At 38.0% G+C, this 15,727-nt stretch overlaps 1 protein-coding gene across 1 annotated transcript in view; it reads left to right on the forward strand.

The window, feature by feature from the left end:
* The window catches only part of NWD2 (NACHT and WD repeat domain containing 2), a 195,711-nt gene that overhangs the window by 161,073 nt on the left and 18,911 nt on the right, over positions 1-15,727 (forward strand). Inside the window, exon 4 of the mRNA XM_077136574.1 lies at positions 14,743-14,946. Coding sequence (XP_076992689.1) covers positions 14,743-14,946 — 204 coding nt within the window. The remainder of the gene's footprint in view (positions 1-14,742; positions 14,947-15,727) is intronic.

The raw sequence follows: 15,727 nt of genomic DNA on the forward strand, positions 1-15,727 counted from the left end.
AGGCAGAGAATATTCAACACCCAGAGCACAGCCATCAAAGTTACTGGAAGTCTTTATTAAGTAGAGGAATCTGAGAATAAGCCTAGATAAATTATCCTTACCCCAGAATTCAGACATGACTGTGTAAGTGGGAGGATTGGTGGACCTGATCCACCAAAAAATGCTTACATGAAAAACCTTATGAGAAATTTCTAAGGCCTATAAGATTGGTCCCAAAGAAATGGGCCAGGGTGGAAGAGAGGGGTGAGTCTGAGTACAGTGCATTGACCATCCACCCTGAGTCCCAAGATGGGGAGGTGGAAAGAAAGGGGAAGAGAGAGCAGTCCAAGTGGAGCAAGCGAACATTATAGACCTTAAGACCACAGGAGTATCTGAGTTTGTACATCTGCAGTGACCAGAGAAGGCAGCACTGGCCACCCAGAGGTAGAAACAACCCGCTTCAGGAAACATCTGGCTTTAGCATCAGTTGCCAGCAACCATGTCCTAAAGGTCTCTGGGCACCTGCACCAGCATCATGGTCCACAGTGGTTACTGGTAGCAGTAGCTGCACCTTCTTAGGTCATCCCAGGTGCTACTTTTGGTAACTGTGTTCTGGGACATTGCCTTAGACAAGGAAGCCATTAAAAAGGTAAAATCAGAGCAGCCATGCAGAAACCACTAGTCCCTAGTCCATACCTAAACCTCCCTCCCCCCAACCAAGTTCACTCTGACCTCTTCTGGATGTATCCAAGGGATTCTGAGCTTCACAGAGAAGATGGGAGCAAAGCCAGATAAATCCTATTTTATGGCAATAATTTGACCGAGCTGTTAGAACCTGGGGAAAATAGATGACATAAATACCGTTTTTGCACATTGGAAAGGCTTTCCAACCTATAACTCAATATCTTAGTCCATTAAGAAAGAAAGATGATAAAATTAGAATCCCTTTAACGATAGCCATATAAATGCATTTTAAAATACTGGGTCAACTTAATACCAACTAAGGAGAAAGACTATGATGAAAGATATTAGAGGGACTTATAAATGTGACATTCCAATAAAAAATTAGGCATCTGCTGAAAACAACACTCGTAAGTTGCTGTAGGCCTTCATGAACCCAAGCCTTATTAGCGAATGCCAAATAATAATGCTGGTGTTGACATTTACGTGTTAACATTTAAGGAACCAGCTTACTTCCATCCAGCTCTCAGGCCTAAGACAAACCAGGCTTCATCCTAGGCCTGCCTGCTCTGTCTACAAGTCCAAGGAAAGTTTCTTCTTTTGTAAGGCTTTCAAAGCAGCGCTGAAAGACCTTCTCGGCAAGTCTGCACCCACACACAGTCAGTTTTGAAAGAAGACTCAAATACGCTGCTCAGGGCTTACTCCTACAAGGCAGCAGGATGAGAAGTGAGAGTCTACTGTAGGCCAGGCATTGTGTGGTGCAACCGAGCCTGGAGAAGGAGCAGGCCAGCTGGACAGGGGCTGCAGGCACCAGCTCCATGAGGCACTGAAACACGACAGGAAGCCTAGTTTTCAAGTATGGAGAAGTCAGGTCTGAACATGGAACTTTTTATATATTAAATATAAATTACAAATATCCAATAGGAGAGCAGTCTCATATTGATTGTAGTGGTAGATACATAACTGTGACTATACGAAGAGCCATTGATTGTATATTCTGGATGGATTGTATGGTGTGTGAATAAAACTTTAAAAAAAAACTTATTGTTGACTTTGAAAACATATGGTCTTTATAAAGAATGCACAATAACAACAGCAAATACATATTTATATATATATAATTGGTACTTTTTCCACTGGCATAATGCTCTGGATTTCTATTGGCTTAATAATGGGCTGTTTAAACAGTTTTATTTATAAAAAGCAAAAAAGAAATAGGAAGAAATCTAAATATCCATCAGCAAGAAAATGTGGAATATTTTTATAATGGAATATTGTAGCTATTCAGTGGAACAGACTAAATCTAAATTTATCAACATAGAGCCATTGCAAAAATATATGAATGAAAAAAGTTGGAGACTATTATCCTGTATACCATTTATCTTAATTTTAAATAAAAAGCATTGAGATGTAAATTTATATATATAAATAAATATTAAAATTAACTTACAAGGTCTATCACAAATTTATAATAATAGCTGCATCTTGGGAAGGGGGAGAGGAATTGTCCTGGATATGCTATTCAAAGGAAGATTCAATTATCTGTTATGTTTATTTCTTAAGAGAGAGATATATTGGAAATGGAGTCTGTAAAACGAAAAGCAAAGGGAAGTACTGTGCTCTTATCAATGAACCTGTTGCCGACAGAGGTACAGATCAAAATCTTGATACTCCTGTACAGATATAGTGGAAGAGAACAATGATGTAAATGGATGGCAGATGGTGAAATCCAAGTTTCTCACTGTTGGAGTGGGACTTTACAGTTATGCAAGGGGATTAGAGTTGGAGGATCCAGTAAGAACTCATGTTTAATGGATAGAGGTGGTCTAAGGGTACAAAGAATGAGGAATGGAAGGGGGAACGGTGGTGTTTACATACAATGGACTACTGAGCAGCTGCAAGAAGGAATGAAGTTGTGAGGCAGGCAACTAGGTTGAATGAACCTTAAGGACAGTATGTTGAATGAAATGGCAGAAACAAAAAGATAATATTTTATCTTGCCTCCTCATATTGTCTAACGAGAATATACAAACTCAGAGAATTGAAGCCAAGACCATGGTTTATCAGGTTGGAGCCTGTTCTAGTTTGCTAGCTGCTGGAATGTAATACATCAGAAATGGAATGGCATTAAAAAGGGGGGAATTTATTAATTTAGGCCGTGAAATTGTCCACATTAAAGCAAGGTTATAGAAATGTCCAAACTAAGGCATCCAGAGAAAGATACTTTGGTTCAAGAAGGCCAATGATGTTCAGGGTTTCTCTCTCAACTGGAAAGCACATGCTCACTTTCTCTCCAGGCTTCTTGTTTCATGACGCTCCCGCAGGGGCATTTTCCTTCTTCATATCCAAAGGTCTCTGGCTATGTGGGCTCTCCTGGTTCTCCTAGCTCTATTGCTCTCAAGCTTTTTCCAAAATGCTTCCTCTTTTAAAGGAGTCCAGTAAACTACTATAGACCCACCTGGAATGGGTCACATCTCCCTCTAATAAAGGGTCAATACTCACATCTGGGTGAGTCACATCTCCGTGGAGAAAATCTAATCAAGTTTCCAACCTGTAGTACTAAATACAGAGATAGATCAGGATTAAAATATGGCTTTTCTAGGGTACATAATCCTTTCAGATCAGCACAGGGCATATTGTAAACGTTCCTAGATTGTAAATTCTTACAGCAGTCACGTATATTTAGGAGTTATAACCGATAATTTCTAAATTCTGAGATACTGAGCTGTTTCTATATAACCTTATCACCCTGAAACTTTGAATATTTATGTAACACCTGAGACTCAGAACACGGAAGCTATTATGAAAGTCAGTATTACTCCATTCAGCAACTGTTAAAAAAAAAGAAAAACTAAAAAAGTGATCAGACGTCATCTAGAGATATGAATGAAGCTGATCTGGATAGGACTAAGGTAAATCAATATTGGGTAAAGGACAACATGACCCATATTTTCAAACTTCAACTTCTGTGTGAGATCAAAGGGAGAGATGTTTATTTGGTACAAAAATTATATTTTGTGTAGCACATTGTATTAGTTAGATTCTGTTGTCAACTTGGCCAGGTGAGCATACCTAGTCTTGTCACTGTGGACAAAAGCCAACAGTACGTGAACCTCATCTGTTGCTAATTATATCTGCCGTCAGCTAGGAGGCATGTCTGCTGCAATGAGTGACATCTGACTTAATTGGCTGGTGCCAATTAAGACTTAATTGGTAGCACAGCCTAAGCAGCTCGGCATTCCTCAACTCAGCACTTGCAGCTCAGCCCAGGCCTTTGGAGATGCAGAAAGAAGTCACCCCAGGGAAAGTTGTTGGAACCCAGGGGCCTGGGGAGAAGACCAGCAGAGACCATCCTGTGCCTTCCACGTAAGAAACAACCTCAGTGGAAAGTTAGCTGCCTTTCCTCTGAAGAACTAACAAAATAAATCCCCTTTTATTAAAAGCCAATCCATCTCTGATGTGTTGCATTCTAGCAGCTAGCCAACCACAACACACATTATCTAATTTAACTTGTATGGTCAGTTTATTTGAACACCATAAGCACATGGAATCTTGACTAGAGCATGAGAACTTCTTGCTTTGTACAGATTAGTGTGATGCCTGATATATCCCAGAGTAATCTGGGCAGAGAATAAAAAAGCACTTGCAAAGTTCCCTTAGGGAACTGGAGAGAAAGGAGGAAATATTCAACTTCCCCATCAGGGGAATGCCTGATATTCTTGCAAGCAATGGGGACAACCAATTCAATAGGCTGAGCCCTCAATCTTAGGGCTTGCCCTGTGAAGTGATTCCTGCGAAGGAGAGGCTAAACCTACTGATAATTATGCCTAAGATTCAGCCCTGGGAGAGGCCTCTTTTGTTGCTCTGATGTGGCCTCTCTCTCTAAGCTAACTTGGCAGGTGAAATCACTGCCCTCCCTGCTCCATGGAACATGACTTCCAGGGGTATAACTCTCCCTGAAAATGTGGGACAGGACTCCCTGGGATGAGCTGGGACCTGTTATCATCAGAACGTGAAAGCCTTCTTGACCAAAAGGGGAAAGAAAGAAATGAGACAAAATAAAGTCTCAGTGGCTGAGAAATTTCAGAGTCAGGAGGTTATCCTGGAGTTTATTCTTATACTGTGCTGGTCTGAATCTGTGGTGGACCCCAGAAAAGCAATGCACTTTAATCCTCATTCAGTATTGCTGGGTAGGCTGGGTGGGAGCATATTGATTGTTTCCATGAAGATGTGACCCACCCAATTGTGGGTGGTAACTTGATTAGATGATTTCCATGGAGGTGTGTCTCCACCCACTTAAGGTGGAGTTGCTTACTGGAATCCTTTAAAAGAGGAAACATTTTGGAGAGAGTCCCTTTTGTAAGCCATGTGAAAGCCAGCAGATGCTGCCATGTTCACCATGTACTGTTACAGCTGAGAGAGAAGCCCTTACTATGTTCACCATGTGCCTTCTCACTTGAGAGAGAAACCCTGAACTTCATCGGCCTTCTTGAACCAAGGTATCTTTCCCTGGATGCCTTTGATTGGACATGTCTATAGACTTGTTTTAATTGGGACATTTTCTCGGCCTTAGAACTGTAAACTAGCAACTTATTAAATTCTCCTTTTTAAAAGCTGTTCCATTTCTGGTATATTGTATTCTGGCAGCTAGCAAACTAGAACATACACATTATATGGATATCCTTTTTTAGTTTATGGTGTATTGGAGTGGCTGGAGGGAAGTACCTGAAACTACTGAACTGTATTCCAGTAGCCTTGATTCTTGAAGAAGACTGTATAACTATATAGCTTTTACAGTGTGACTGTGTGATTATGAAAACGTTGAATCTGATGCTCCTTTTATCCAGGGTATGGACAGAGGAGTAAAAAATATATATAAGGATAAAATAAATAAATAAATAAATAAATAAATAATAGGGGGAGATGAAGGGTAAAAATTGTGTAGATTAAAATACTGTGGGTCAATGGGGGGGTGGAGTATGGGATGTAGGAGTTCTTTTTTTTCTTTTTGTTTCTTTTTTCTGGGTGATGCGAAAGTTCTAAAAATGATCATGGTGAAGAAAACACAACTATGTGATGATATTGAGTCATTGTATAATATGTAATATTGTTGGACTGTGCATATGTGGATATTTCTCAAAAAAATATTTTTAAAAGAATTCGTGTTTAACTTAATATAGATAAAGATGGTTACATACAGAGATATTTAGAGATAGATGTTTATACATGAGTTAGTATACATATATAGTTCTTTTCTCTGTCAGCTGAGAAGCTAAAAGAAGGCTTCTATTAGCTAAAAGGAGCTACACCCAGTAACAGCAAGTACACCCAGCACCCAGGTCTTGATTTCTAATACTATTCTCCAATAAAAGGAACTAGGACTCTGTAGAGAAATGGCTGATTCTAGGACTGGGGCAGGAAATATACAAAAATGAGCCTGGATTACATTAGAGTGCCAGAAAGTAAAGAAGGTCTAAAACACACACACAAATCTCACGATGGTGGAGGTATGTCAAAGGGACACATGAGCTAACTGAAAGAGTTCCCAGTGGCCAAAGCTAGAACAATTTGAGAACTAAAATAAAGAAAGCAGTATTGGATTATAAGCCAGTATATAAATGAAATATATGAGTCCATCCTGACATAAATAAATGATTGGATAAATCAATAAATGGGGGAGAAGAAACAATTCTCCCATACAGAAGAATCCCAAATAAAGGAGGGAGGACACAATTTCCGACTTCTTTAATGTAGTCTGTACATAGTTACTTCTTTCCAGAGAGTACAGTATGGAAAGGGGAAACAAGAGTAACTTTACCGTAGACAACCCTGACAAACACTGTCTCAGCCAGACGATAAAAGATCAATATCAGCAGTGATGTCATGCTGCTAATATGGACCCTTGGTATGATATGATGAGAATATCACTTTGACTCTGTGATCTTCCTCTCAAAAACCCATAACACCAGTCTAATCAAGATAAAAACATCAGACAATCTCAAAATACCAGACCAGTACTCCTAAATTATCAAGGTCATCATAAGAAAATTCTGAGAAACTGTCACAGCCAAGAAGAACTTAAGGAGATAGAAGAGCTAAATATAATGTTATATCCTGTATGGTATCAAAGAACAACAAAAAAAAGACATTAGGGAAAAAACAAGGATTTTCCATGCTAACATAAGTTTTAATTGGGGAAATTCTGTGTAGGGCATGGGGGAGGCAGGGATATGAGAACTCTCTGTACTAGATGCTCAATTTTTCTCTAAATCAAAAACTGTTCCAAAAACTAAAATATATCAGTGTTTTTTTTTAAAAAAAGAGCTTGTTCAGAATATGCCCAAATATTGAGATATTAATGCTGGGCTGTGGGGACATAGTTGATTATTATACTCTTCAGAAGTTTCTCTATTTTTAAAATTTCCCAGAATTAGAACAAAAAAGGAAACTTGGAACTGAATTTGTTTCCACATGCTATGAGAATTGGTAATTATTTACTCTCTCCTACTGTTGTCAATGCTTGGTTTTCCTGTTTATATAAACATTGGTAAATTTAAATTTTCTTAGAATAAGACCAAAATATAAACTAAAACTTGATCTTTTTACAGAAATCTTTATGGAAATATTAAGATGAATTTTATACCTGCTGCCAAGTTGCCTTCTCAGCAAGGTTATACACATTTTTATTGACTTTTTCTAAGAGTACCCATTTCCTTTTTGCCTGATACCGCTAAGTATCATTACTGCCTTATAAGTTTGATTAAAAAAGGATCTTATCACATTTATGCTTTAATTTTTAGTTCTTTGATTTGGATAGACTTGAATATTATTTTCATGCCCATTGCCATTTTTTAACTGGTTCTGTGAATCACCTCTTCATATCCTTAATCTCTTTTTCCACTGCTTTATAAGTGCTCTATATAAATTTTTCAAGTATTCTCATTCTATCCTTCTTGAAACTGGCTCCTCTTGACTTATGTGACACTGTTCTGCTCTTTTCCTCCTACTTCGATGGCCACATGACACGTTGGTGGTCCTCAACCCCGTTCTTTTTCTACTCTGTAATTCTCCTTGATCTAATCCTTGCCAGTATCCTTCTGTTCTAGAATGAAAGCCCAAGGGGCAGGGACCATAACTGCCTTGTTCACAGCATGACCAGCTTTCTTGGATTGCCTGGGACTGAAGGATTTCCTGGGTGTTCAGTGACCAAACTAGGACATTCCTGAGAAACTAGGACAGTGGGTAGCTCTCCAATGTAAACCAGGTATGCTCAATAAGTATTCATTGAATGGATTCATGATGACTTCAAAACAAGTTCTCCAGCCAGGTATACTATAGGTGTTCCAGCTCAGGTTATTATAAGTGTCTCAGTTCTCAGTTTTGTAAGACAACAGGCCAGGGGTGGGGCTGCAATCTGTACTTTGGAACTGATATAAGTTAACTGCAAACTCCAGAATGACTCCAGCCCATCTGGTTCTATTACCCTATCCTTCCACCATGTTATGGGTGTGAAGAAGGTGCAGCTGACTCTTTGGCAGGGTTTGGTTGGTCTGGTTTTATAACCAGAGGTCTGAATAGTAGGGTTGGTTTTCACCTCCAGGGAATACATCACAACCACCTTTGTCCCTCCACCCAACAATAAATCAGATAAAAATAAATGCCAACATCCAAGGCCATAATGTCAAACAACTCCAGGGAGGGATGCCAATCATACTGTAGTCTTTGTGAACAGTGCCCCCTGGAGGTGTGCAGCACACCACCTACATGACCATCTCTGGTATCTCTTCCAAGGACACTGGCTAGGAGAGACATCCCAAATAAACAAGCCACCGGCAGGTGCTTTCAGAAGGGAAAGTAACCCAATAACTTGAATAGAAAAAATGAGACTATTGGTAAAAAGTCTCATATTCAAGACCTGATACTACCATGTCTTCTTAGCAAAGTGGCAAGACCGCTGAGCCCTGTGAGACTTTGTGTTCTCCTCTACAAATCTCCCTTCTTCCCAGAATTGTGAATATTAAATGAGAGCATGTGTGAGGCAAAGTTGTATACAACATTTTCATTAATAAATAAAAGGGAAGCTTGTAGAAAGGAAGGAATAGGTCCACCTGCTTTTCTTTGATCACTGGGTTATCGGGAATAGGGCACTAACTGAGTCCATACTTAAGTTTGTTATAGCAGCTATTGGGGAGAGAATCTCTTTTTCCCTTCCAGCTGCTCCCATCAGCGATGGTTCGTAAACAAACTGTCCAGGGAGCACCTGGCCACCCTCCTCCAAAGCATGGCATCCAGAATCCCCAACAGATTCTGCCCGCGTGGCCTTCCTGCCATCCCACAGCAGAGTAATGGCAATGCTGTTACATACTGAATGCACTGACACCTCCAAGAATACTTCATTTTCTCTTACGTGTTTTCCACAGTATTTCTGCTACAATTGAAAGTGCATACCACCAGATTCAGCCCTCAGAAATTCTCCATTGCAAGCCTAAGCAGAACTAACTATAGGACTCTGTATTTACCCAATGGAAAAGAAAAATCGATTGAAAGAAAATGTTATCTCTAAGCCTTTTAAATCAGTGGCTTAGATGTATCTATATCAGTATATAAAGAAGAAAAGGGAAATACAAAGAGCCCTTTTACATTTAAGTTCCTAGTTATAAAGAGTTCAATAATTCAGAAAATATTTCTTATGCTAGAATTTTACATGCAGAAACTACAACGAACAATATTTAGATCTTTTCATAGGCTATCTACCCTTTGGAGTTAACTCCCCAGATTGTACCTGAATAACTTAATTGGATTCTTGCCCTCTGTCTAATTAATATTATTATTATCAGTGTCAAAAGAATGGGCCTATTTAAACATGTTTTTCATATTTGAAAAGATGGGTTGGAAAGGTGGCTATGCATTTCTGCAGAGAGGCAAAATATCTTTTGTTTATGCCTATTAGTGTGTTGACAGAGTGCTAAACAATTCAATAAGAAGCTGAAAATTATTTTTGTCATATGCTTATCTTCGCAATAGGATCACAGGTAGTTTGATCAATGGCATAAGAATTAAATGTACTTCCCAGTACTCCCCAAAAGTTTTTCCCTACAAGTTGGCAAAGTTGTTTTAACAAAGCGTAAGCAAGCTTTCTAGGGCGTGGGGATCAGAAGGATTGGAAATTCTGTTTCTCCTTTGGTCATAGGGTACATATGCTATTGCCAGTGAACAGAGGAAGGTGCCTTCTTGCACATAGTTTCTGTAGCTGCTCCAGCATCATTCCTGGATAGTCCAGATGGCTTCAGAGTTTAGGCAATTGTATAAATTTTGCTACTGAGTTTGACTGACTATTTCTCTAAATTGACTCTCTCTGGCCTTGGTAGATATAACCACTCTCAGTCTGTTACTGTAGAACTATGATCACATAGAACCCCAGAGAGCTTTCCTGAAAAATGTAGTCATAATTTTTTGTTGCTATTGCCTAAATAATGAGATGAGACTGAGGTAGAATCCCATCTTGAATTTATGAGAAGTGACTTCATGATTTATGAGCATTCCACCAAAAGAAAGAATCAATAGAGAGAAGGAAAGGGCCAGGGAAGAACAATCCAATGAGTAATTTTAAGCCTACAGCCACTTTTACTTTTCTGACATTTTATATATAGAGGACTTTTTATATAATAGATACTCAATGTATGTTAGTTATTTAAATTCAATGGGGATATTTATTCTTTCCCAGTAATCTCTACTGGAAGGAACATTTCTCCTGACTATATTGATCAAGTAATTTTATTATTTAGTGCCAGATTCTCCAATCAAATAATTATTTTTAAAGAGCCTTTGATTTTTGTAATGATCTGCTGTGTCCCCAAAACTACCCCTTTAGTGCTTGCTAACCTTCACTCATGAGACCACATATGCTTCACCCACAGCAGTTGTGTTAGCAGGGTTCTCTAGAGAAACAGGACCAATAGGAGAGGTCTGTAAATATGAGATTTATAAAGTTGTATCATGCAACTGTGGGAATGGAAGAGTCCAAAATCCATTGGACAGGCTTTCAAACTGGAGGCTCCGATGAAAGGTCTGGATGAACTCCATAAGAGAGGCTGATAGCTGAAGAAGTGGTGAAAAAGTAGTGAAAGTATCTCCCTTAAAAGCCTTCACTAGATTGGATTACTTCTGGTTGTGGGAGATACCCCTTAGTTGATCACAGATTTAATTAGCCACAGATGTAATCAGCTGACTGATGATTTAATACACCAGCCTTCCAGTTTATCAGTCAGCCACGAAATACCCTTGCAGCAACGATCAAGACAGTGCTTGCCTGACCAGACAATCGGGCATAATCATATGGGTGAGTTGACACCAGAACCTAACCCTCACAGCTGTGATTTTTATATTGTAGATTTATTTGGAACTTCATTTTAAAGTGCAGATTCCTGGGCTTCCCCACCTCAATATTTCTGTAGGTCTTAAAAGATATCTAGGAACCTACAGTTTAATAGGCATCTTGTGTGATGCTTCATCCTTGAAGCAATTTTTAGAAATTGATTGATAGATTTGACTCTGCACTAGTCTTTTGGACCAGCCTTATTTACAGCAGAAAGAATATGAAGAACACCAGTTAATAAATTGTTGGTACAGTGAAGAAGGTCCTTCCTTCCCTGGTTTTGTGTCTTAGCTCTAAATTTTGTTTTATAGGACATTATTATGTCCTCTTTCCTGCCTCCTGCCCAAATTCTGGCTGGACCTTGTCTTAGATTGTGGTGACTAGTTCCATGATACTGCTGGACTCCATTGACTGCCAGTTGCCAAATCCCATTCATGTAGTGTTCCACCTATCCACAAGGTCCTCTAGCCATGGCCAAATTCCACCTGCATGCCATTTTAGTTTCCTCCAGTGGTTACTGCTTAGAAGGCTTCTTAAACCCTATACCCAATGGGTTTGCTTCATTCCCACCACTGAAAACTCTCTCCTCACCGCAGACAACCCTGATTGGGGGTGCTGACTGTCCCTATCCAGAATTAGGCAAGGGAATTAGGATAATCACCAAGCTGACTACCCTGAAATAGATCATCTTCCTCTGTATCTGTGATAAAATAAGATATTGTGCCTGTCCATTTACCCAAGCTCATCATAAGAGGTTTTAAAAGGACTATTAGAAATGAGAAACATCTTGGAATATATTTTGTTGTTATTGCATACAGCCTGTTTTTAAGAATGGCCCAAAATAAATGCAGATTTAAAAAAAAAATCTCTAAATTGGCCTTAAGGCTGATACAGTTAGTTGAGGTTAGAGCACTCTTATCTCTAAAGAACCCTCTATAAACCATTGCTTATCATGCTGAAATAATTCAGGCCAATAATACAGAGTCCTTAAGTTTGAGCCTGTTTCATAAGGGATTTATGCAGCCACAGAGAACACGCAGGCTGTTTCTATCTCCTGTCCAGTTATGGAGGCTCATGCTGAGAACTGAGCTTGAAACAGTGAGTTCAGCTAACCACAGTCACCTGCAGAAGTCAGTTTTGTAAATTTATTACATCCTAAGGAGATTGAAAGGCCATGAGCTACCTGGGAATGTGTTTAGCCAGTGCCTGCTTAAAAGACTTTGGGTTGAAATGAGTGTTGCTGACAAAACTTCCCAATTGGTGCTATCCCAAATTGAAAGCTTTGGAAAAGCACTAAATAGAACTCTAACAATTTCTTTCACTGTCTTGGTTCATTGATTTATTCAACAAATATGTTTTTTTTTAATATTTTCTATGTGTTAGAAACAAATGGCTCCACCCTCTTCCTTCATGAGACTTACCATCTTTTAAAAGTCTAGATTCTGAATTTATTTTGGACACAGATCTACCTAAGACATTTCTTATTTTCTCACCTGCCTGTATCAGATGAAAAGCATTCTGTGGATATTGCATTAATGAGCAATAGAGGTTCTAAGAAATGACCCTAAGAAGCCAAACTAGCTTTTCATACTCCAATGGATAAACAAGGCTTGAAATTCATACTAAGGATGCTGGTTAACAAGGGGAAAGAATGAAGATGTTTACAGATAGAACAGACACGCTTCTCATGAATAGTATTAAAGAGATAAATTTGCCTTGAATTCTAATGATTTGTCTTCCTTCACATTTCTTCTTTGCTAGCTAAGGCACTGAAGATTAATTGAAATATTGGGTACGATGTAAATTAATAATATTTTAGCTTAAATCAGTGATTCATTCACCTCTAAGTTTGTTAAAATGCAGTGTCTTTGTTTGCTAACCCTGCTAAGCAATAGCAGCTAATGCAATATGCCAAAAATGCGTTGGCTTTTAACAATGGGAATTTATTAAGTTACAAGTTTACAATTCTAAGGCATCAAGAGGAAGATACCTCCTTTGAAGAAAGGGTGCTGGAATCCAGTGTTCCTCTGTCACATGGGAAGGCACATGGTTGGTATCTTCTGGTCATTTTCTTCTGGATCTGGTTTCAATGGCTGTCTCCAAGATGTCTCTGGGTGTGTCTTTTTCTCTTAGATTCTCCCAAGGCCTTTTCTTTCTAAACTCTCTCTCTCTGTAAGCTCTTATAAAGGACTTTGGTAAAGGTGTTAGACCCACCTTGAATGGGCTGGGTCATGTCTCCATGGAAACAACCAAAACAAAAGTCCCACCAATAATAGGCCTGCACCCACAGGGATGGATTAAAAGATAATAGGCTTCTCTGGTAGTACATACAGATTCAAACCAACACATGCATATTGATGAGCCCCAAACCCAGAGTTTCTGATTCAGGGGGTCTAGGGTAGGGCCCAAGAATTTGTATGTCTAACAAGTTCCCAGGTGTTCCTGATATTGCTGGTCCAGGGACCATACTTTGAGAACCACTGGCTTAAGCAAATGTTTAGAGCAAACTTGGAAGTGTTGCCTAAAACCTAAAAAGTAGCACTAGGTTTTAAATTATTAAATAACTGTTTTTCTCACTACAAGGTAATACATGTGTACTACAAAATAATTTCTAATAAAGAAATTAATGAATTCATTGAACCACCTAAGTAAATTTAAAAATATCCACTCAAAGATAACAATTGATAATCGTGCACTGTATTCTTATCAAACTTCCTTTACGTGTATGTATGTATATAGATGTATATATGCATACACTCGACAAATATTGTATGTAATAATATATGAATCACTTTACACTGTTTTTAAAGTACTTTTCACATAATAATATATTTCTAAATCAATAGTGTTACAACATAATTTCAATGACTGAAGAGTATTCTACTGCATAGATGTACCAAAATTTATTTAAACATTTCCCTTTGCTGTACACTTAGGTTGTTATACAAACTCTTTCCTCTTAGAACTGGTTCAGCATATATATTCTTTATGTGCAGCCTTAATTAAGGACAAATTCCCAGAAGAAAAATTTCCCAGTCAAATTTCTATGCATTTTCAAGGTTTTTAACGCATGTTGCTAGAATACCCTTTAGAGAAATTTTGGATCCATTTACATGCCCATTAGCACTATATTGTGGGTTTTTCATACCTTCACATAACACTGAGCACATGTTTTGTTTTTTGGTTTTTGTTTTTGCTAATTTAATAGGAAGAACATGGTACTTTGTTTATATTTTGAATTTTCAGTTGCCAGTGACATTGAAAGTGTATTATTTTCAATCTATTCTCTTTATAGCTGTGTAAAGATGGTTTTGGGCTTAGCACCATAGTATCAATTCCTTACAAATGGTTATTTCCTTTGAGATTTTTCATGTTTGTAACAAACAAAAAATCACAGAATAGAACAACTTTTGTTTTGTTATATAAACATTTTGAGAAAGTAAATGTGCTACAAAAACTGAATTTTGAATTTCTCTGAGGTAATAAGTAGTCTTGGTATGTGATAATTTATTGTATTTATACTATACATATATTTTACTTATTAAATAATCCATTGAAAACAAATATCCACTGTGATTAAAAGAGCAAACGAATGAAACAATGTATCTTACCTATTTATTAACACTTACTGAGTGGTGGCACAATGTGAATACTAAAATGAACTTTCTTGGTGATACACTAAACTGAACTTTCTTGTTGATACACAGGGACTATTAGGTGAAAAGTATGGAAACATCCGAATCCCTGGAGAAGTTGAAGCCTCAGAATTTGAAATGATTTGGGATGCTGCCATAGAGGCAAAGCTGGATACCAAATTACTGGAAGAATGGTACTGTCGGGATGAGAACTCAGTGCCAGCAGCTTATTACCTCAGACCCAAATTGGAAATGCTGAAAAGCAATAAACATTCAGTAAGTTAACTTTGTCTCTGAAATATTGCTCTCCAGGGGTTTTATTTTCCCATTAGCTGAAGCTATTTATGTCATTTAAGGTTGGTTTTCTCTACAGAAAAGACAAGGTAGAGTCCCTCTGCCCTCCAACATTCCTTTGAACAACTAAATCCAAAACTGAGCCTGCCAACTTTTTGACTCAATGTTTCTTTTAATGTCTCAGACTTTCCTTCTGGGACCATTTTCCTTTTTCCTGAAGTGTTTCTTCCTGAAGTAGTTACTTCTTCCTTAAGTTCCTTTAATGAAGTGATAAGCTTTCTCAGCATCTGTTTATCTGAATATATTCTTATTTTGCTCATTTCTTGATAATGTGTCATTTGTTTATCCTGGTTAGTCTATGTCATGATTCATAGATTTGTGGATTCATATAATAAATTCTATTATTTCTGGAAAATTCTCAGTCATCTTGTCTTCTATTCCCTGTTATTTCCTTTTTGGCCTTTATTTAGAGGTACGTTAGATCTCAGCTATCTTCCATGCCTATTAAGTCTCTTTCATGGTTATCTCTCTTTGCTGCCTTCTAGAAGATTACTTTCTGTTCTCCAGTTCACCAGTTTTCTCTTCAGCTGTGTCTGCTCTGTTCAGACATTCAGTTTTCAAGTTATATTTTTAGTTTTATAGTAGTTTTTTGGAGGGGGGAGGACATTGGAGGAGTATTGTTTTAAAAACCTGCCTAATGTTTTTTATAATCTTTATTTTTAATTCAAAAATTTTCCATTAAACATTACATATGTAGTTAATT

Source organism: Tamandua tetradactyla, chromosome 19, assembly GCF_023851605.1.
Source record: "Tamandua tetradactyla isolate mTamTet1 chromosome 19, mTamTet1.pri, whole genome shotgun sequence".
Taxonomy (NCBI): domain Eukaryota; kingdom Metazoa; phylum Chordata; class Mammalia; order Pilosa; family Myrmecophagidae; genus Tamandua; species Tamandua tetradactyla.